This window comes from Python bivittatus, unplaced genomic scaffold, assembly GCF_059951505.1.
Source record: "Python bivittatus isolate LINGU-HERP-01145 unplaced genomic scaffold, Pbiv_v1 ctg000220_np1212, whole genome shotgun sequence".
Classification (NCBI taxonomy): domain Eukaryota; kingdom Metazoa; phylum Chordata; class Lepidosauria; order Squamata; family Pythonidae; genus Python; species Python bivittatus.
The window spans coordinates 11,882,479-11,905,317 of record NW_028277048.1 but is presented as its reverse complement, the minus strand read 5'-3'; the positions used below and the strand labels follow the sequence as shown (position 1 = coordinate 11,905,317).

General features: G+C 37.7%; 1 protein-coding gene across 1 annotated transcript; it reads right to left on the bottom strand.

The window, feature by feature from the left end:
* Nucleotides 1–50: 50 nt before the first annotated feature.
* On the bottom strand, nucleotides 51–22,692 carry MVB12A (multivesicular body subunit 12A). The gene is made up of 9 exons (XM_015889406.3): nucleotides 22,469–22,692; nucleotides 9,717–9,815; nucleotides 9,535–9,631; nucleotides 7,671–7,797; nucleotides 7,472–7,582; nucleotides 5,541–5,641; nucleotides 1,501–1,565; nucleotides 677–733; nucleotides 51–463 (listed from the first exon to the last, which is right to left on the bottom strand). The coding sequence occupies exons 1-9, from the start codon at nucleotides 22,532–22,534 to the stop codon at nucleotides 401–403; spliced, it is 786 nt and encodes a 261-aa protein (XP_015744892.1). The 5' UTR covers nucleotides 22,535–22,692; the 3' UTR covers nucleotides 51–400.
* Nucleotides 22,693–22,839: the final 147 nt, after the last annotated feature.

Sequence of the window (22,839 nt, the reverse complement as noted above, 5' to 3'; positions counted from 1 at the left end):
TAAATAGAGATCTGCATAAATAAGGTTGATGTGGAGCAATATATTTCATTTTTCATAAAAATCATACTTTATTGGCAGCAGTACACATTTCAGAATGTTTGAAATGGCCAGAAATAAGTACAGAAATAACTTTGCCCATAGAATAAGCCTCTATTTTTAACAAATTGTGCTTTGCATAGAAAATAGATATGATGCTTGAAAAAGTGCGTACAAAAGTAGCTCAATTTGTACCTGTAGCAAAATATAATACCGGCAGGATTATAGTTATACTAGTTTTGGCTATTAAAGCAGTGCCCCCAATAGCGCAGTCCCTTTGAAGCAAGTACTTCATCAGCTTAGCAGAGTCAGTCTGACCATCCCAAGGTCCCTAGTAGCAAGAACTCTCAAGGAAGTGTTGATGCTATGAAATGCTGGGTGGGAGTCTTGCAGCTGCAGTTCTTTCAACTACAAAACTGTAGTCATACTATGGAAAAGCAAAACAAAAAATACGTTTACAAAGAAGCAAGATCTCCATATTCAAAACCAGAAGAACTTGCAGCTCCGCTGTAATACATGAATATGTGTGTAAAGAAACAACACATTTGGCTTTGAGAATGCTAAACAAAATTGCATAGCTCTGATCTGAATGGAACAAAGATCTGAGCCTGAATTAGTCTTCTAAAAAATTTTTGCTCACCTCTTCCTCAATGTCAGCAAGAGACTTGATATGGAAGTTTTTAAATACAGAAAGGGCCTAGAAAATAAAAGCAAAAGCAGTCATTCCCAATTAATCCATTTATACTGTAATTTCTAGAAATTATTCCTGTCAATATTGCCAGAACTAAAACTGATTTCTGCACTAGGTAGGTTCCATAGTTCTTCCAATCCTACAATTCTTACTTTCTCCAAAACAGATACAGGAAAACATGTTTTCTAATTAACATTCAATCTAATTGAATTAGGCGAGAAAAAGCCCACTGAACTCTTCTGGTAGGTTTTTGAATGGTAACTATGAAAGCTGTCAGCACCCCACCACTCAACCTGACATTTTCCCCAGTACATTATCTGTGTTTCCTCAACTAGTCATCATCTCTTTTTTAAAATATTTATTTGTTGAAATTTTTCATATAATAACAACAAACCACCTGTGTCAAGACCACTGCTACCATTATGGCTGGGAATTTTGTGAGTGGTAATTTCAAGTTGGAGAAAGCCAGAACATTCATCAATCTGGGAATGGAACTCAGACTATACCGTTGGGTGAGGAGGTGTTTCCAGACATATCTGGAACACCATCAAGCTAATTCCAGTTTGGAGATCTATTTCTAGAAACTACTGAATTGCTTCTGGAATGACAATGGCCCAGAGAGAAACAGAATATTTTTGCAAAGTTTCATTTCCAGAATAATGAACTTTGCATAACTCTACAACACCCCTGTGTGTTTGCTCCTAGACAAATCTACAGTTTTTATCTATTTTTTCCTTTATACTGAAAACATGACTGCAACACAAAATACTTACAGTGGTACCATGAGTGACGCTGTTCTCAAACTTGGGGTGCAGGGTAAAAGGGACCCCATCTATGGCTAAGAGAGAAACAAATATTCAGGTTGTTCAGATGGCCCTGGGAAGCTGTTTAGTAAAATCTCAGGGGAAAAGTAACAATATTTTAAAGTGGGTGATGGTTTACAAGTCATCAAGATGGCATACAACAAATCATAATACTGCAGTAAAAAGTTTAAAACCATGTTACATTAGTAAATAGTAAAAGGTTAAAAATAATGTTACATTAAATGTAACAAAATACTTCAAACATAATTCAAACAGCCAGTTTAAAGAAATACCTTCATAGGTTTTCTAAACCCAGGGAGGGAGCAACATGCTGGAGAACCCTAACCCTAGCCCACATGCTATATAAGTCACCCTGCCAATGGTAGTGTTTTCAAGAGGACCGCTCGGCCAGTAATTACATACAGTAATTCACAGGAGGGACGTCCTGTAGATAGTGCAATACTTGATATATAAAATACAGGAAATTGCATCACTATCTGCAGCCTTATTTCAGTAATAGAATTCCAGGAACCTGCAAAACAGGTTAGGGCAGGGCACCAAGAACATTTACAGCCCCAGAAAATAATTGCAAACAGTGTAGGCTTTTTCAGTGTTTGATTGCTGTATTATGCCCCACTAAGCAACCAAGCTGCCACACTTGAAACTCGCACTCTTCTGTGATCAACTAGACTGCCTCAAGAAAGGCTGAGGCTGGCACCGCTGCTGCTACTAGAAAAACCAGGGGCGATGCAAGATTAAAGGGCACTCCAGGGCTACAAATTTGATCTTTCAAAGAGTGCAACTGCTTCCAGAACAGGTTGCATCCCAGCTCCCATGTCAATGTATCATTCTGGTCTGGATGTAATTTTAGTTTGTTCACTTTCCTCTAGCACCTTATTAAATTTAAACAACAGATGATGAAGTAGTACGGCTAAAGGCTCTACGCACATTAAAAGCACTTCATTCCAAACCACTTTCCAGCAGCTTCATATACCAAAGCATGCACACAGGCATGTACCAAACCTATCCTTTTCTGGTTCACAACATTTTAGGGATGGTCCAGGGGCTTTCCAGAAATTAATCTGAACTGGAAGCAGGTTACAGTGTTCCAGTTGAAACAGGCCTAATTTAGGGCCAGACCACATCCAGAACATCAGAAAACCAGTTCAAAGAATTAGTTTCTGGAAAACTGCAGTCCACCCCCTAAACGGCTAGATCAGTGCAAACTAGAGGGAACAGCAGAATGCTCTGGAACATTCTGAGTCTAGAACAGCAGGTTTTACACATCCCTATTATTAAACAACCTAAAGCATTAAATAAAAATCTTGTGCAGCTTCAGAAAAATAACCCCCAGCCAGTAACAGAACTGCTATAATAGAGTGGCCAAAGATGTCTTTCCAAGTGTCTTGAATACTAGCCACCGCCCCTGCCCCCTCACTCCTATAGCCTGGTTCCTGATAATCAGTATGATCCAGAGAAGTCTAAAGTTCCAAGGACTCTGACTTCTGGCAAAGCAATGGCAAAGTGAAGATGGCTCTGTGGAGAGTGCAGCTGGTGACTGCGGCTGAACAAGGAGCCGGTGAATGAATCGGCTTCTTGGAATTCCTCTCCAGACAAGGATGAGGATGTGGGATCACCCACACATGCTCCATATAGCAGCTCCTCATGAGGAGACCATAAAACAGTGGTCTCTGGAGGGTTTAGAGCCCGGGGAGCCGAGGGATTGCCATCTTGCCCAAGCCGCGGTTCAGAGCCTTCAAATGGACACTGGGTTTGCATACTTCCTCTCTTAATCACATCTGGAAATTGCTCGTTAACTGCTTTTTGGATATTAAGAACCTTCAGAAAGGCAAGCTTCATCACAATGGGTGAGTCTTCTTCAATCCTTGCTGAAAAAAGTGTTATGCAACTTTTAAGGATTTAAAAGGTTCTTATTTTGGAATAAACAGCAAAAGGGTGATTAGAACGTTGCTTTTGGAAAGTTATAAACAGACTAAGGGGCCAGATAGAGTTGAAATAAGGCTTTGAAATTAATTACAAGAATCCTTTCAGTGGGTTGTTTTGAATTTTATAAAAAAATATATGAAGAATTTGAAATTAATTAAATTTAATTAACATTCCTGTGGGAAAATATTGATTAGAGAAAAGCATGATAAGAGGGGATTTTGAAGATTGGACTCTAGAACCAGAAAGAACTAAAGATTATAATTAAAGGAGAAGAAATCCATTAATACAGAATGGAACAAAATACTCTGACTATGGAAGACTTCAAGGATATTTGGGAACAATGCACACAGAGGTTTCTCTGAAGATTGTCTGCTACTGTAAAAATGGGACTTAAAAAGGTTATAGAAGAGGAACAGATCTCACTGGACAAAACAGACTGAGGCTGATTCAAATGTGGATATAAAAATAACAGGCTACAGGAATGATATGGAACAAGAAGTTACACTGGATTTATAAATGAAACTAGCTGATGTCTTAATAATTAAAAGGGATATACAAATAAAAAACAGAAAGGTGACTTAGATAACCTGTTTGTTTTGGATTTGCAAATGAGACCTGTTAAAGTTTAGAAGGAGTTTTTGAGCAGAGACAAAGAGAAAATGAAAAGAAATCAAGTGCTGGGACATTATTTAAAGGAATTAAAAAATTAGATTGTTAAAAGCAAAGGGAAAGAATATAAAGTTGGGTTATTTGATCAAGGTTCAAATATGTATGTTATTTTTTCTGGTAACTCTTAATGGATTTCTGCTGACTAGGACCAAATGACAAGGTTTTAAAGATTTGTTTAAAGATAAGAGATGAGGAAGAAGGGATTCTTTTGTTGTATTTTTAGAGAAAGTGATAAATTATTACAGGTAGTCCTCACTTATCGATCCCAGTTGGGACCGGAATTTAGGCTGTTAAGCGATGCAGTCATTAAGTGAATCATCACATGACTGAACCTGATTTTATGACCTTTTTTGCGGCGGTCATTAAGCAAATCACTGCAGTCGTTAAGCGACTCACATGGTTGTTAAGCAAATCATGCAATTCTTAAGTAAACCACATGGTTCCCCATTGATTTAGTTTGCCAGAAGCCAGCTGGGAAGGTCACAAATGGTGATCATGTGACTCCAGGATGTCGAACCATCGTAAGTGCGAGCTGGTTGCCAAGCCTGGATTGCAATCACATGACTGTGGGGGTGTTGCGATGGTTTGGGCACTGGTCATAAGTCACTTTTTTTAGTGCTGTCATAACTTCAAACAGTCGCTAGGTGAATGGTCGTTAAGCGAGGTCTATCTGTATATAAAGGAATATAAAATTGATTTATTAGATTAAGGTTAAAATATATATGTGGTTAATTCTGGTAACTCTTAATGGACTTTTGCTGATTATGACTGAATGAATTTGTTTATTGATAAGAGATGAGATATGAGAAGAAGATATCCTTTGTTGTAGTATCAGAGAAGGTGGTAAGTTACTGAAATTGTACTCGTCTTGATGAAAGGGGAAGTCATTTCTTTATATATCTTTTTTCTGTTCTATCTATCTATCTATCTATCTATCTATCTATCTATCTATCTATCTCTATCTATTACACTTTTTAATTTTTTAAATTTTTTTATATTTTTCCTAGTTTGTATTAGTTTTTTATCTTTGTGTTTGTAAGCTCTAATAAAAATAATTATAAAAAGAAAATAAAGTTGCAAGGACTCCAGTTTCAAAACTGCTTCCTCCTTTAAGCAAGAAGAAACAACTCCCTCCTGCAAAGAGGTATTTTTAATCATGGCATCAGTTCTTCCCTGACAGATGTAAACAAACAAGTGGTCACCATATTACTGTGCTATATATAACAAAAATTTACATTCCACCTTAATTATGAACGGCAGCTATGGGACAAATCATGTCAAGCTTCAAGAAAGAACACATATGCCTACTGGAGCATTTCCTGCAGCCCAGTTCTATGCTCCTTTCTCACATAAAAGCAAAGAATGCCTCACCTCTTTGAATTGAAGGCACTTACCTGAAATACCGCAGGCATTTGATGCGTCATATATAGTTTCATGTCTCTTAATGGTAGCTTGCCTTTTAGAACCGAATGGCTTTTCTGATGGAGCGTCTACACTGAAAGGATTAAAATGAAGAAACACATGAGGTCTGTTGGTAGGTTAGGAACTATATTGTTTAAAACCAATTTAAAGTAAATAATAAAAAGTGAGTGAAACATATAGTTCTATGGTAATTAAAAAAACAACATATATATCGACAGAATAATGCACTTTTGATACCTGGGCAATCATGAAAGAGCCAGAATAATTATTGATCCCTGTATTCATCAGAACGGAAGATGGGTTTTCTCCACAAATTACTACCTTTGATATGGGGGATTACCTTGCATTCACTGAGAACATGGTAATAAAGACAATACTGAAAGTGGAGACACTGCTATGAAGTGTATCTAAAGTAAGCACATTAGCCTCCTCTCCCTTTGTCACTCTCTAGATTGGAAGAGGACGAGAGTTTGAGTCCTTGCAATGGAGAGCCTCTTCTGTCCATGGAAGCTGCATGTGAATTAGGGCTGGGATAACCAGATTCCTAAATCAGTGAAAAAGGAACTCTACTGGAGATTCTTGCTTGTTATATGTGGGGCCAATGAGATGATGGTGAAACTTAGACAATGACTCAACAGAACCAGAAGTCCTAAGCATACTTTGACCTGGGAGTAAGAGCCACTGAACACAGTGGGACATGTTATGGAATAAGCATGGATAAACTTCTGTTTTTCTGGTAACCCAACACAAAAAACGTCTTATCTGATTTGTCCTGGATACAGAATGGTTTTGTGTGTGTATGCATACAGGGATCAATTAATTTTACAAATCAGATGTTGTACTTTACAGGCAACTAATTTTAAACAGTAGTTATTAATTCATTTAATATTGGTTAGTTGTTTTTTTGCCCTGGCCTTGTCTCTAGCCAGTGTGTATATGTAAACCTACAAATCACACACTCACATTTGTTTGGTTTTTTTGTTTTTGTTTTTTTGGAGGGGGGGTAGTGGTATTCCAAGATTAGTTTCAGCTGAAATTGTCAGCCCCAAGTGATAAGGGTAAGGAAGCTCAATAGTGATCACGTTTTACTGTTCATTACATTCCTTTCTTTCTTGAGAAATGTCCTAAATGTAGGTGCTAACCTCTTAGGATGCTCGGCACAAGACAAGCTCCATCCCAGGAGATCAGGCATGAAAATTCCTGAAGAAACTTGGAGCATGTCATGATAAAGATCCTGTCCTTCTGAGACAGGAAAATGGAAACGATGGCAAGGAGCACTTATCTGCTGCCACTTTTACACAACCAGTAAATCTGAGCTTGTCCTTGCTTGCATCACAGGTATGGCATGAGGTTTTGATTAAATTATTTCATGAATGAAAGTTTAACTAACTTTTACCTAATACACCATCTAAAATTATCCTCGACTTGGTTAATAGAACATCTAGTTTGTTGTTCTCCATTTTCCATAAACCTTCTGTTTTATCTAAGAATGAAACTAGATTCTGACTTGGACATTTCCAGAAACAGACAAATAAACACTGCTTGTTTATTTCTTCTTCTGGTGTTCTGAGATGCAATCATGACAACCCTAGGGAAGAGTGGAATCTCTTCCCAACGTTGCTTCTTAACACCCCATCTTTCTGATTCTGCTATCGAATCAGCCCTTTTATTGGCTTTTTTCTTTAGTCCTACAAACCTACCCAAGCTGCTTTTCACCTGATGATAAAGTTATCTTGCTTCATATATAGGCTGAGTGAGACTCAGGGATAAACCGTTAGAAGTAGCCATAATGTTTCTGCATTTTGTATTAGATATGTGCCACTGAAAAAAGGAAATTATGACAGATCACACAACACCGGAATGTATAGGATTTATTATAGAATGAAAAATGATCAAAACTTACTTTTCTAGTGAAAGCTGGTTCATGTCTAGACTGAAGCTCCTTGGCTTGGGAAGGGGTTTAGGCTTGTGTATGTGTTCCTTTTTACACCAAAGGGCAAAACCACTCATTTCCCTAGTGGGAGGAATACAAATAAATCTTGTAAGTCTTTCAAAGCTGGGACAATGTGGGAGGGCAGAGGACATGGATAGCAGCACCTCACCCAATGCGCATGTAATTTGGGACCACTTTGCTCTTGCTGCTTAGTATGATGTCACACACAGCTGTTTCTGCTGCACCCATTGGGATCAGCTTGACACATAGCCTCTTCTTCTTGGAGATGGAGGTTTCTACAATAGGAGGCAGAAAAGTAAGGTTGCAGTCAAAAGACATTGGAACAACAAGCATCGTGCCTTCATAAGCAGGAAGATCACTGCTATGCATCCAAGAAAGGCCCAGGAACAAGCTTAACCTCATCTTGTGATCGAAGAAGCCTGTATATAGCTCCATTTAATGCAGAAAATCTGCATGTTATTCCATGAAGGCTAGTTCTACATCTACTTTGATGGTGTTTCCAAATGTGTACATAGGTACAACAGATGCTCTAAATTAAGATGGGCCACCTTTTTGCAGTTGGGGGGGGATGCATTTTAAAAATTGACAATACCCTGCAAAGGTCATGGGAGCACGGTAGGAAGATGTTTTGGCTTATTTTCTGGTGGATTCAGTAAAATAGATGCCTTAAATCTAGGTTTCGTTCTTAAAGAGAAACCTGCAAAATCATCCTATCAAATACTGGTCTTTTGTTGCCAAAAGTGTGTTTATGGGTGTTCTAATGGCCACCCAAGAAGGTCCTGGAAGCCTGCTCTTAATAAAAATGGCAAACTACTTGAAAATGTACACACTGATATAAGGTTCCAATGTAGAATATTTGAAACACAAATTATTTTCACATGCTGCATGTATAAGTTTCTTTAATGACAAAGACCAACCAAATCTATTATAAAATGCTATACATATGGAAAGTGCACACATCCGTGCATGCACACACGCACGCGCACACACACAGACACATATAAATAGACTTTCTACCTTTGAAGGTTCAAGGGCTTTTTCAACTGACTTTAAGGAAATGATTCAGAAATATGTAGAACAAAATGTGTCTAGATATGGACTAGCAAACCTCATCTTCAAATACTATAGGGTTTAGCTTGTGCTTTATAAAATAATAGCCCTATAGTAATAATTCTCCATCAATTATATTTTGAATAACTGAATAAGAATTTTTTGCTGGGCGTCACAGTAGAGAAATTTCAACTACACATAGTAAGCTTATATATTTCATTTCCTAATTTTTCCTATTAAGTTAATTTAAATTAAAATAATTTAATTGCACATATGTGTGTGTGTAACATATATTCAATTAGCACATGAAATATAAGTTTCTGTATTTTTTCTTTTTCCTCTTTTTGCATACAAAATAAAACACTTAAAAAAAAAGAATAGATAAGAGTTATTAATGTTTGTCACAATAACAAAGTTTGACAGTTTGTCCCAGTCGACAAGGTTAGGTAGGAAATAGATTTGGGCCTCCTGTTCATTTGTAAGATTCACCATTACAAGAAAGCAAAAAAACTTCAGTGGCAACACAAAATATTGCTATATCACAGCAACTGGAAAGAGTGGAAGAAAAAGAAAATTGAATTCATGACCACTCATAACTGGATCAAACAGAAGTATGTACAGACAGATGGGCACCTCTCACTTTAGGGAACAGAAGCATTATAACTGTCATGGCCCTTACAGTTTCTTTCATCAGATAACGGAAATAAACCCTGTTAGAAACTCTTATTTGTGTGCTATGTTCATTTTAAATTTACTTTTTGGGACCTTAGCCATGATCTTCCATGTTTATAATAGTCAAAATTATAGCATGCAATCTTCAGTAATCAGTTCTACAGATTAGCTATTATGATTGTACTCTGCCCTAAGCAACATGCCATTGTTTAGGAGAAGACATATTAGACTGTTATAGCAAGTTTAGAACAAACCAAAATAAAATCAGCCAAATAGCCAGGCAGACTCACTTGGATCCAGAAATTCTTTAGCATAGCTATATCCAGAAGGTAGCAGTGATTTCTCACTCAGGATCATCACATCATAAAGTACATCTCCAGCTGGATTCTGAAAAGAAGCAGATGCCATAACAGTCACCAGCCACACTACCTGCACCTAGCCTATCTCAATCTCAACTGAGCGTCCTTGTTACCGAAGTGGTTATAGATGAAGTAAAGCAGAGGTAATAGCCATATTTCTGTGCAAATCCTTTCCCAAAGTTAGCAGGTGCTCCTTCCACAGTTGTTGTGATCTAAAAAGAACAAGAGAAAGAGAAAGACTTTTACGAAACAAGGCAAAAAAGAACTAGCAAGGATTTTTCCAATCCTTCCTAGAGATACAGGAGACCGAACCCAGGTCCTCTTGCACACAAAGTACGTAATCTACCAGTGATTTATGATATGTTGACATGTCCCCAGATTCCCATATGGAAGTATTCTGAACAAACAATTCGGAGTGTTCAGAATATAGCAGTAGGCTTTGGAAACCTCGGGACTGAGTTATAACAGTTGAAGAAAATGTAGCAAAACAATAGCCTATATATGTGTAATATTTCAGTTTAGGTTTAGAAGAACAGATTAATCTCATACAGATTCCCTCTGAAAATATTTTTAATGTTTGATGACACTGGAAAGGCTTGGTTTGCTAGATAAAAGGCATGTGCACACATATGCATACAAAGGGATGAAATAAATTCTGCACATTAATTAGGACCCATGTCATTCATCGTTTAAAGAAATATCCAGGAATTCACCCATTGATCAGAGGCTCTCTGTTAAACAGCACAACAGGAGCAGGTGGTAAAGCATGAAAAGAGTAAGCAGGGCCGGGCAGGCAGCTAACAAAAAAACCTTGTATCCTGGGACAAGCTGAGAACATCACGAAGTAGTGAAGTGGGGAAGGACCAAATTACAGTGGTACCTCGGGTTACGATCTTAATCCGTTCTGTGACTCTGGTCGCAACCCGATTTGGTCGCAACCCGAAGCAAATTTTCCCATAAGGTTCAATGTAATTACCGTTAATTCGTTCTGGCGTCCGCGTCAGGGGCAGAAAAACGGCCGCGGACCACGCGTCAGGGCGGAAAAACGGCCGCGGACCACGCGGCAGGGGCGGAAAAACGGCCGCGGACCATGCGGCAGGGCAGAAAAACGGCCGCGGACCACGTGGAACAGGCGGAAAAATGGCCGCGGTCCATGTAGAACGGGCGGAAAATGGCCGCGGACCAGGTGTCACGGCAGAAAATGGCCGCGGATCTGGTTTGTAACCTGAGATAAATTTTTGCGGCCAGAGCTGGTCGCAACCCGAAAAGTTCATTAGCAGAGGCATTCGTAACCCGAGGTACCACTGTACTTAGGATTAAATATAGCCAAACTGGTTTGAAGCTTGTGGGGATAGCAGTATTCTCATGCCTATGGAGGCTGGTGACTAACAAAAACATCAGACATGATTCCTCACCGATTCATTATCACAAATGGCTTGAAACAATTACCCTCTACAGTATAGCAATTCAGGGATCAGATCTCTCCTACTTCTCCTGGAATTTGTTCCTCGCTGCCACCACTCAGCTACATTGCTAAGACCTACCACTATCTGTCACAGGTAAGCCTGTCCAGTACTAACTTTTCTCATTTATAGGATTTCCTTTTCTGATAGTAGGATAGTCAAAAGTAGACATATTAACTAAAAATCCAACACATCGTTTTCAGCAATAAATGGATTTTACTGAACATATAGAGATGACAATTATTTGGGATAATATTGATTTATCCCACTCAAAACAGTATCCTAATGCATAAAACTATAGTAGGTGCTTTCTAAATGTTTTAATACCCACAACAAGGCTTTAATTTTGCTCCTTAATTTGCTTATTCTTCAGGCTTCTTTGGTGATAGTCTTAACCTCCTAATTATCCCAGCTTTCTCTTCATTTTTTCCCCTAAAATTAGTCCTTAATTTTCTAAACCCTTGATTTTGTTTTCACCACCAATCTTGCCCAATTTTTCCTCACTGCCACTTCCCAGCTGACTCCAACTCCTAAATTTATTCAGGGACCATCTTTCCCCACTGACATCTACCTGTCCCATCAGGCCCATCAGGAGAGGCATGTTGCAGTCCCATCAGCTAGGGAGTTTTGTCTGGTGAGTCCTAGGAGGAGAGCCTTTTCTGCCGTAGCTCCCACCCCATAGAATATCATTCATGAGTTGAGGCTGGCCCCCATCTTGGGGGCCTTCCGGAAGGCCCTCAAAACATGGTTTTGTCAATGGGCTTGGGGACTCCATGGTAGAGTGCAGCCTGTCGGATGACTAAATGAATGTTAAGTGATGTACTCTCAGTATGCTTGCTGCCATTTTGTCTTTTTATTTTGTTTTTATTTTAATTTAAATTGTTGTTTTATTGGGGTTTTTTGGATTTTGCTTTTATGTATTTTGTTTTATTATATACGCCACCCAGAGTCACTATATGAGATGGATGGCTATACAAGTATGATAAGTAAAGAAATAAAATTTCTAGACACTTGTCAAAGGCATCACTCTTTCTTGCTTCCAATAGCAAAGCTTTAACTAACTGTTAGAGATCAACTGTTTGAATGTTACTAGTATAATTGTAGCAATTGTCACAAAAGCCCTACAAATAGGACCTTTCATCCTGTTTTGGAGATGGGAATATGGAGCAGAGGACTGCTTAGCTAGAACAATACTTCTAACTTTATAGGTAAGATAAATACATTTAAAGTGTCTTTATACATTTTAGATAATTCCTCTGGCATCATGTACCAAGGATACATCATTTTATAAAAATTCTCTTTGAGATCGTAACACAATGTAAATTTCAACCCTTTTAACCACATATTTCCCCAATGACCCATCTGTATATTATAACCAAAATTCTTAGCCCACTTGATCATACATTCTTTAACCTGTTCTTCCTCTGTTTCAAATTTCAACAAAAATTTGTACGTTTTAGCAATTACATGTTCATCATCAGTATGCAATTGTATTTCAAATTCTAACTTACTTTGCTCCATACTTTTTATCCATTTTAAATCTTTCAAATAATTGTAAATGGGAAAACCATTGACAACTATATTCTCCTGCTATTAACTGTTCTCTTAATTTGATTTTAAATTCCCCTTGATAGTTTTCCAATAAGTCCCGGTACATCAACCATTTACCTTTATCTGCCATTTCTCTTCTATAATATGCTTCTTGAGCTGAGATCCATAAAGGTGTTTTCAGGCACAACCTGGGTTTATATCTATTCCACATTCTCAATAAGGCATGTCTATTAAAAGGATTTTTAAAGTCCACATTAATTTGAACTTTATCGAACCATAAATATGCATGCTATCCAAACCTCAGGTCATGACCTTCTAATTATAAAATATTCTCTTGTTTCTAAGAAACATCCATTCTTTCGTCCAGACCAACAATAAGCAACAAAATACAATTTCAAATCTGGTTAACCCATCCTCCTCTTTCCTTTCCATCTTGCAACACTTTATATTTAACTCGTGGTTCTTTCCCGTGCCATATAAATTTAAATATGTCTTTTTGCCATTGTTTAAATGATACATCCATTGTCAAAACAGGTATTGTCTGAAACAAAAACATCATTCTTGGCAAAACATTCATTTTTATCACAGAAATTCTCCCCGACAGTGACAATTTTAATTTCTCCCATCTTAACATGTCCTTCTTGATTTCATTGCATGTCTTAAAATAATTATTTTGAAATAACATACAATTCATATTTGTCATAGGAATACCCAAGTATTTTACTTTTTTTTCAATCTTAAAACCAGTTTTCTCCATCAGTTCTACCTGATCTTCTAATTTCATATTTTTTGTTAACATCTTTATCTTCTGATTATCAATCGTGAAACCTGTTAATATACCAAGGTCCTTTAATTTTCCCATTAATGCTTTTATTCCCTCTGGTGGGTCACTAATGCCCTCAACTTGTAAGTTTCTTTTTAAGTCTTAACTCACATAATTCTCTGATCTTATCTCATGTCTCTATTCAATAACTCAAGAACCAAAACGAACAGAAGTAGAGGCAGTGGACATCCTTGTCTTGCCCCTTTTTGAATCTCACAAGGTTTGGCTAGTTCTCCATTAACAATTACTTGTGCTTTCTGAGAAGTTTAAGTCAATCTTACCCATTTAATAAAATTATCTCCAAGGTTCATATGTTCCAGAACTCTTAAACAAAAAAATCCAATTCAAATTGTCAAAGGCCTTCTCTGCATCTAGGAATATCAATGCAGCTTGTTTTCACTATGTTGCTCCAAGTATTCCAAAATATTCAAAACATTTCTAATATTATCTTGTAGTTGTCTTTTAGGTAAAAATCCACATTGATTTTCATGAAAAAAATCCTGTAAAATTATTTTCAACCTTTCAGCCAAAATCATGATAAACAGTTTGTAATCATTATTCAATAAAGGTATTGGTTGATAGTTTCTTGTTAAAAGTCAAATCTTGTCCCTCTTTAGGTATTAATGTTATATTAGCCTCCTTCCAACTATCAGAAATCTTTCCATTCTGCAAAATAATATTCATTTGTTATATAGGTTGTAAAAGCTCATTTTCAAAACATTTATAGTAAGAGGTCGTCAACCCATCTGGACCAGGTTTTAGTCTTTTTGATAGCTTCACACAGCTCCCTTATTGTTATAAGTCCATTCAAAATTTGTCTCTGATTGTCTGTAATCTTTGGTAAGTTCTGTTTGTGCAAGTATTCATCCACTTTTTCTGAGAAAATTTCTTGACCTTTGTATAAAGTAGTATAATACTGATCAAACGCTTTTTGCATAATCACATAAGCTATTATTACAGTATTCCCTTCTTACAACTTTAACATCACTTCCTTTCTTTTCTTTTTTTTCGCAACTTGTATGCCAACCATTTCCCTGATTTATTTGTAAATTCAAAATTTCTTTGTTTTACATAGTTCATCTTTATTTTCATCTCACTGTTAACACAGATAATTGCCTCTGTAAAAGCTTAATTTAGTGAGTTACAGTTATCACCCCTAGAGATTTTTTAACTCTTCTTCCTTTTTTTTAAATCTTATCTAAAATTGTTTGCATTTTCTCTTGCCTTTTCTTTTTATATTCACTATTGTGTTGTATAAAATATCCTCTTCAAAAGCTTTATTTGCATCCCAAACCATCCGTACTTCTGTGCTTTTATTAAGATTATTCTCAAAAAATTCCTTTAACTTCTTTTTACAATCCTCCACCATTTCTTTTTGTAATAACATCTCATTCAATCTCATTCAATCTCCACCTAAAAGATTCATTTTCCTTTTAAAAGTTAGTCACTGGATTATGATCTCTACTTTACAGACATTATTAGCCAAAGTCTTAGAAATCCAAATCATATCTATTTTTGAAAAAGATCTATGTCTTTCAGAAAATTCTTTTGAATCTCCATTTTTATGTCTCCATGCATCAACAAGCTCCAAATTATCCATTAAATTAAAAAAAAATCTTTGGTATTTACTCTGTGTTATTTTACTATTTTTCTCCGAAGTTCTTTTTTTCTAGGGAAACAACTCCATTCCAATCCCCCAGGAGACACCAATTTTCATATGTAAAATCCAAAGTTTATCCATAAATCCTTTGTAAAATGTTGTTTTATCTTCATTTGGGACATAAATTCCCAATAACAAAGTCTTAGCCCCCTGTAGGGTAACTTCCACCCCAACATATCTGCCACAATCATCAGTCAATATAAGTTTTAGATATAGTTGGGGGTTTATATACTAAACAACTCCATTTTTTTTTCAATCCTGCTGAAATAAATTCCTCTCCCAGATTTTTGTGGCTTAAATATTTTACATCTTTTTTCCTAATATGTGTTTATTGTAGATAAATCACATCAGGTTCTAATTTTTTCAAATAGTGAATTTTTTTTCTTTCTTTTGAGTGGCATTTGCCCCATTTATATTCCACATTAAACATTTATAATCCATAATTAGTCCAAGATTTTGGAAAAGTCAATATCTATAGCACCCAACATGGAATCTTCTTCAATGTCTTGAATCTGTTGTGGCATTTATTTAGTCTCATCTGTCACTGTTACCTCCCTTTGTGTCTCCCTCCAGTTCTTCCTTAATTTTTTTCAAAAAATCTTGCTTTCTCCACAAAATTCAACCTAAATCTCTGTTGTTTAAAAGTAAAAATCACCCCCTCCCAACTTGTCCTATCTAGATGGAATCTTCTTCTGTTTAAGTTTGTCAGAAAAAAAGTACTCTTTCCTCTTGCATAGTATTCTAATTGGGATTTCCTTAAATACATCTGTATTATCAATCCTATTAAAATGCTTCTGTGGAACTTGGTATCTTGTCTTCTTCCTGACAAAGTGCACAAGGACATCCCCTGGAATATTTCTTAATTTTGCAAAATGCATATTGATCCTAAAGGTCTTATCAATCTCTGTATCAGTACCATCTTCCTCCCAATCCAGAAAATCAGTCAGAGACTTAACAATTACTTCTCTTCTATCCTCTCCACGTTCTTCTGGGATTGTTCTAAATCTTAAGCAGAATTCTTTTTCTCTCAGTTCTAATGATGCCAAATTGTCCAAATCCTTCTCCAACTCTCTATTTATAACCTCTATCTTGCTTTCCAAAACTTCTACTTCGTCAGTAATTTGTTTTAAGTCTACAGCCAGTTGCCCTATAGATACTTCAATTTTCTTAACTTCTTTCAGATCTTTTTTCATCCCTGCAAATCTTTCTTCCGTTTCCTTTTTAACTGCTGGAGTCATCTTTTTGCCAAATTTTTCAAACATTTTCTGCAATAAATCTGGTGAAATACCTGTATTTATCTGTAATTTGTTCTAGTGAACCCCTGCATCCTTCCCCCAGTTTGGCAGCTTTTCTTGTGGTTGCCACGATGAGTAAGTGAAAATATGTCAATTACTATGATGAAAGTAAAAGTCAGGCTTTTTTTCCCCCTACTTTGCTTCTCTCTATTTTTAACACTTTAGTCCCAATTGGCTCTCTATCTTTGTGTTTTGTAAAATCCATCAATTATTACTGTCCTTGATAAACAATCAACATTTCCACAAAGGTCCGGTCTGTTGGTCTAATTAATTGTACTATTTTCAAAGGCACTTTCATCAGAAAAATATTTCCTTCTATTTTTTAAAATCACTGTCCCCCTTGTCCATTTGAAACTTTCTTATATCATAATTAAAAACATTGTTAAACTTTTTGCTTTTAAATTAAAATCCTTTAAAATAGCATTTTTTTCCTCTTCTTAATTTTAAAAAGAAGGCACTCACCAAGAGTTTTTGATCTTCCCTGCCATTCGGAATATCTCTCTTAGGTTGTAAAGCAATTACACTGCATGCACAGTTATTAGGCAAGCATGATGGAATGGACTTATGAAGGCCAGGCTCAGGGAGATAAGCGTGTTCTTAGCCCCCAACAGGAGCGTGGGAAGTTCAAGATGAGGCTGGCACCTCCCTAAGGAATTCACGGTGTTGTGGCTGGCTGGCTTGGGAACTAGGGTGCAGTCTGGGGAGATTTCTGTCTTGAGGTTGAAGCTAATAAACGCAGCAGAACTGTATTTGGATTGTCTCTTGGAGTTCTTTGGGCTGAACCTGACAGCAAGTGAGTATTTTGACCATATCATCATTTTTATGCATTTTTTCCACCTCCAAGCTGTATAAACCTGAATGCTTATTGGATATAAGCAGATCAGGTGATGTGTATTTGTGTAATGAGGGAGGGTGTGGCCTAAGGAGATCAACACCCTATATCAAGGTGTGCATAATTATTAGGCAGCTTCTTTTCCTCAGGCAAAATGGGCCAAAAAAGAGATGTGACTCTGAAAAGTCAAAAATTGTAAAAAGTCTTTCAGAGGGATGCAGGACTCTTGAAATTGCTAAGATATTGGGGCGTGACCACAGAACCATCAAACGTTTTATTGCAAATAGTCAACAAGGTCACAAGAAACATGTTGAGAAAAAAAGACGCAAATTAACTGCCAAAGATTTGAGAAGAATCAAACGTGAAACTACCAGGAACCCATTATCCTCCAGTGCTATCATATTCCAGAACTGCAATCTACCTGGAGTGCCCAAAGTACAAGGTGTTCAGTGCTCAGAGACATGGCCAAAGTAAGGAAGGCTGAAACTCGACCACCACTGAACAAGACACATAAGTTGAAACGGCAAGACTGGGCCAAGAAATATCTGAAGACAGATTTTTCAAAGGTTTTATGGACTGATGAGATGAAAATGACTCTTGACAGACCAGATGGATGGGCCTGTGGCTGGATCAGTAACGGGCACAGAGCTCCACTTCGACTCGGACACCAGCAAGGTGGAGGTGGGGTACTGGTATGGGCTGGTATTATTACAGATGAGCTAGTTGGACCTTTTCGGATTGAAGATGGACTCAAAATCAACTCCGAAACCTACTGCCAGTTTTTAGAAGACACTTTCTTCAAGCAGTGGTACAGGAAAAAGTCTGCATCTTTCAAGAAGACCATGATGTTTATGCAGGACAATGCTCCATCGCATGCATCGAAGTAGTCCACTGTGTGGCTAGCCAATAAAGGTCTCAAAGATGAAAGAATAGTGACATGGCCCCCTTCCTCACCTGACCTAAACCCTATTGAGAACTTGTGGGCCCTTCTCAAACAGAAGATTTATGGTGAAGGAAAACAGTACATCTCTCTGAACCGTGTGTGGGAGGCTGTGGTTGCTGCTGCCCAAAAAGTTGATCGTCAACAGATCAAGAAACTGACAGACTCCATGAATGGAAGGCTTATGACTGTTATTGCAAAGAAGGGTGGCTATATTGGTCACTGATTTTTTGTTTGAAATGTCAGAAATGTTTATTTGTAAATTTTGAGTTGTTTGTTTATTATTCTCACTTTAACAGATGAAAATAAACGAGTGAGATGAGGGAATTTTTGCTTTTTATTTAGTTGCATAATAATTTTGCACACTAATAGTTGCCCAATAATTGTGCACACACAGATATGCTCCTAAGAAAGTCAAACCCTCACTTTTACTTTCTTAAATATTCAGGTTTGAGGTTTATTAACATTTTGGATTGACCGAGAGCACTGTAGTTGTTCAATAATGACATTCATCCTCAAAAATACAACTTGCCTAATAATTGTACATGCAGTGTAAGTCATAAAATGATTAAGTTGGTGAGGCTTTTGCCAGTCAAATACTCATAAAGGCTGCACAGCAATTTAAGGCATGTTATAAATCCCTCAACTCCCAAACTGCTCAACCCACAATTGACCACAAGAAACTAAATTCCTGCAGCCTCCTTGTGAGGAGCAACGCTGATAGAACACAAGTGAGTAATCCCCCAATTTCTCCTTCCTCCAGAGAAATTTCTGTCAGCTGAAACCATCTTCTGGCTGGCAATTTCACCGCTGTGCTGTCTCCGCTTGCAGAGCCAACTCACAGAGATGTCTAACTGGCCATAACACCTCACCCCAAAGCACTTCAAATGTATGTTGGAAATGTGAACAGCATGAAGGGACATTTTATCATGCTTGCTGGACATGTAAAAAAGCTAAAAAAAAAATGGATTCAAATACACACTTTTATGCAGAGGATTTTAAAGTTCAATATTCAATTGAAGATGCAACTTTTCCTTTTAGGATTTATGGATAAATGGTTAGAAAAAAAGCCATGAAGATTATTTCAGCATATGATTACTGCGGCAAGATTACTATATGCACAGAGATGGAAAGATTCGATACTACCCACTATGGAGGAATGATTAGTGAAATTGACAGATTTTGCTGAAATGGATAAATTGACTTCTTTGATTAGAAAAAAGACACTATCTACATTTATTGGTGACTGGAAGCCTCTTAGAGACTTTTTGTGTAAAAATGAAAATAATGAACTTGTGATTTAGGGTTCTGATGATTAAACAAAATAGATTATAGAAAGAAGAGTAATATGATGTAACTTTAGAGAGAGAGTTTAAAGTACATTTGTACTTATAACTGCTGTGAAGAATATTGGAAGCGACTTTTTTCTTTCTTTTCTATTTTTCTTCAATTTTTTTCTCTTCTTGCATTTTTTGCTTTTTCTTTGATTTCTTTCTTTTTTCTTCCTTTATATTAATTTCTGTTTTTATCTTCTTGTTTAAAAGTTTTAATAAAATTATTAATATAATATAATATGATATAATATAATATAAATGTAAGATACCAACTGGGGGATTTCCTACATCACATTAATGCACATCTTTGTTACAAGAATGGCACTCCCAACTTCATTTACCTGCCTTATAGAATAGCATTTCCAAGTGAATTACTTCTGCATAGAAGGAAGATATATTCCTATAGTGACACAAACACACCTGTGCTTTTTATAGCATGTCCACAAAATTATTTTCTTACAACAGAGCTTCCCAAACTCCCTCAGTTCACGGCACTCTTAGTGTCTCAGTAATTTTTTCACGGCAATCTGCAGTTCCCAAACTGTGTGCAGCTGCAGCCCAGGCAGTTTGGGAACCGCAGGCTTAACAGAAACAGTGAACTCACAGGGGCGCTGTGGGATAGTTTAAATTTTTGAGGGAAATGCAGCGATACTAGGCTAGTATTTCATGTAGTGTCCAACAGATGTTGAGTATTTCTGTGTTTCCCTCAAAAATTTAAAATATTTTGCAGCAGCAACTGGAGGGTGCCATGGCACACAGTTTGGGAACTGCAGCCATTCATTCATTCATTCATTCATTATTAAATTTGTATGCCACCCATATACATGTTCCTTTTTTCTCTATAATCATGTAATGGACATTTAGACAGCTTTAACAGGAGACTAGACACCATGTAGGAAGAATAAGTCTGTTCATGGTTACTAGAAATCCATGTACATCCATGTCTAGCTAGGACCACTTGCTAGAGGATAGCAGCAAGGAAGAACTATTGTCCTCATGTCCTGATGGCAGACTTATTCCATCTGGTTGGTCATTATGAGAAACAAGATGCTAGATGAAGCAAGCTTTTAATCTACTCATCTACTAATCTACTAATATGGCTGCAATTATATGATTGCATACTAGATCCCTAGTGTCTTCATGACACCTCCATGTATTTTTCTTGGCAACAGTACAAAAGTGGTTTTCTATTGCCTTCTTCCACAATATCTAGTTTACAGCTTGGGATTTCCTAGTAGTCTCTCATCCAAGTACTAACTAGACCTGCTCTACCTAGCTTTTTCAAAGGTCAATCAGAAAGAAGTTCACTCTCAACATCTCTCAATGAAGTATTCTGCAATAGTTTTATTATGGTAAAATAACAGATTTGGTATTATTGTTATTATTATTGTTATTCCATCTGCTTTGTGAGGATAATCCCCCACAGCATATGTTATGTATAATTTTTATTTATTTATTGTTATATTGCAGTCACCTGCTCCAATCTGAAGCTTCTGGGTGGCATAAAACAAGTATAAAATCCAGAACGATCCTAACAGATATGTGCCCCCCAAATCAACCAAAATACAGCAGAATAAAAGCGGTTTAGTAGTTTTATGGGATGCCAAGAGAGAGGGTGCTTCATGGACCTCAGCAGGAATAAAATTAAACAACACAGAAACAACTACACAAAAGATCTGCCCAGGCCCTATGGACTTTGCATGGGGCAGGGACTCCCAGCAGACCTCATGAAATGATATTACTGGATGGACAAATTCAAATTTAGTAAGAGATGCCTAATGTATCCCAAAGCCATACCATACAAGGCTTAGTACGTGATTACTAGTATTTTGAATTGGGCCTGAAAGCATACTAGTAACTAGCGCAATGACTTCAAAATGGTTGTCCTGCAATGGCTGGATTGATCCATCCACAGTATTGCCATCACATTCTGGACCAGTTGCAGCTTTCAGATTGTCTCCAAAAGCTGCCTCACATATAGCGCATTACAGTAGCCCTACTGTGCAATGATCAAGGTATGAGTTTCCATTGCCAGGGCATCTTTGTCAAGATAGGATCATAACTGATGGATCAGCCAAAGCTGGGCAAAAGCTCCTTTGGCCACTGCTTACCCTGCTTACCCAAAGGAACTTCTGTTTATACTGGCTCGGCCATTTCAAATTGCCAACCTTACTAAGGGTGGCTATGTCTTTCTGTACTTCTATGTCCAAGATTCCTTGAGCAGCTCTTTTGGACTTGTTCTCCAGTTGCACAAGAGACAGGAAGCCCACAGCTTCTTATATAATTTGTCAATTGTATAATTCAGGAGGTCTGTAATTGGGATTTTATCTGCTCTAGTAAACACAACTTTTGAAGTCTGTCAGTCTCCATTTCATTAATTTTACACCATATGCTCTGATTTTAGCCAGTGAATCGATTGTATAAATACCCAGTTCGGCTCTAACTGCAGCAGCAGAGTCCTTTTGTCTACACCCAAAATACTTCTTAGGTGCTGGGACTGTGTTTGTTCTAACAGTGAAGTAGAATTTAAGCCCCAAACTTCCGCTCCATATAAGAGCACAGGAGTAACCTTAGCTTTATATACTTTGATTATTGAGGCTAGGGAACCTGGATAACTATGATTTTTTAATTTAAGCAGTAGATTTAAACGTGCCTTTGCTCCGAGTGAGCTCCGTTGACGATGACAAACCCAAGACCCAGTCTCAGAGAAAGATCCCCCCCCTCCGCCCCGCAGTCCATTTTGAAGGAAGAGACTGACAGAGGAACGGGAAAATCGTAAGCCAGGGCGATGGGAAGGTCCAGCAGAGGAAGTCAGTTGGTCGGAACTAGCTTCCTACCCTCCTGGTCCTCCCTGAAAGGAAAAAAGACCGCGAGTCTCGCCCTCAATCTCCCGGCCGCGAAAAGAGGGAAGGTCTCTCAGAGACGGGGCACTACCAGGGAAGGAGAAGACGAGACTACTTTTCTCACCGGAATCCAGCTGGCAACCGGCACATTAGACGAAGTCCAGCCCAGCCCGGTGAGCGGAGTGATCATGCCAGCTCTAGGACGGTTCAACCGTCTTCAGATTCAGGAAGCCGTTAAAATACGAAATAAAACGTACGCGAGGATGACCGTCCGCAATCTCGAGACGAACAGAACGAAAGGGAGGAAAACCTCCAGGTACCTATGAGCATTTCGGCCCGCCCCGAGAACAGACGTTAGCGTTCTTGCTTCTAATGGGACCTACTCTGATTGGCCGGCCTCTCTTGCACGAGCATCCAATTAAAAGTTCGCGCTTGCTTGCTTGCTATCGTCAGAATACCGGAATAACGCTATGCGCACGCGCTGCGTAAGATCGC

What these genes read in the sequence shown, in the direction of transcription:
- MVB12A (XM_015889406.3), bottom strand. Translation starts at nt 22,534, where the DNA reads ATGATCACTCCGCTCACCGGGCTGGGCTGGACTTCGTCTAATGTGCCG. An exon ending in CGGTTGCCAGCTGGATTCCG is followed by an intron (nt 9,816 to 22,468) that starts GTGAGAAAAGTA and finishes TGTTCTTTTTAG; the next exon opens with ATCACAACAACTGTGGAAGG. An exon ending in TAAAGAATTTCTGGATCCAA is followed by an intron (nt 7,798 to 9,534) that starts GTGAGTCTGCCT and finishes CTCCTATTGTAG; the next exon opens with AAACCTCCATCTCCAAGAAG.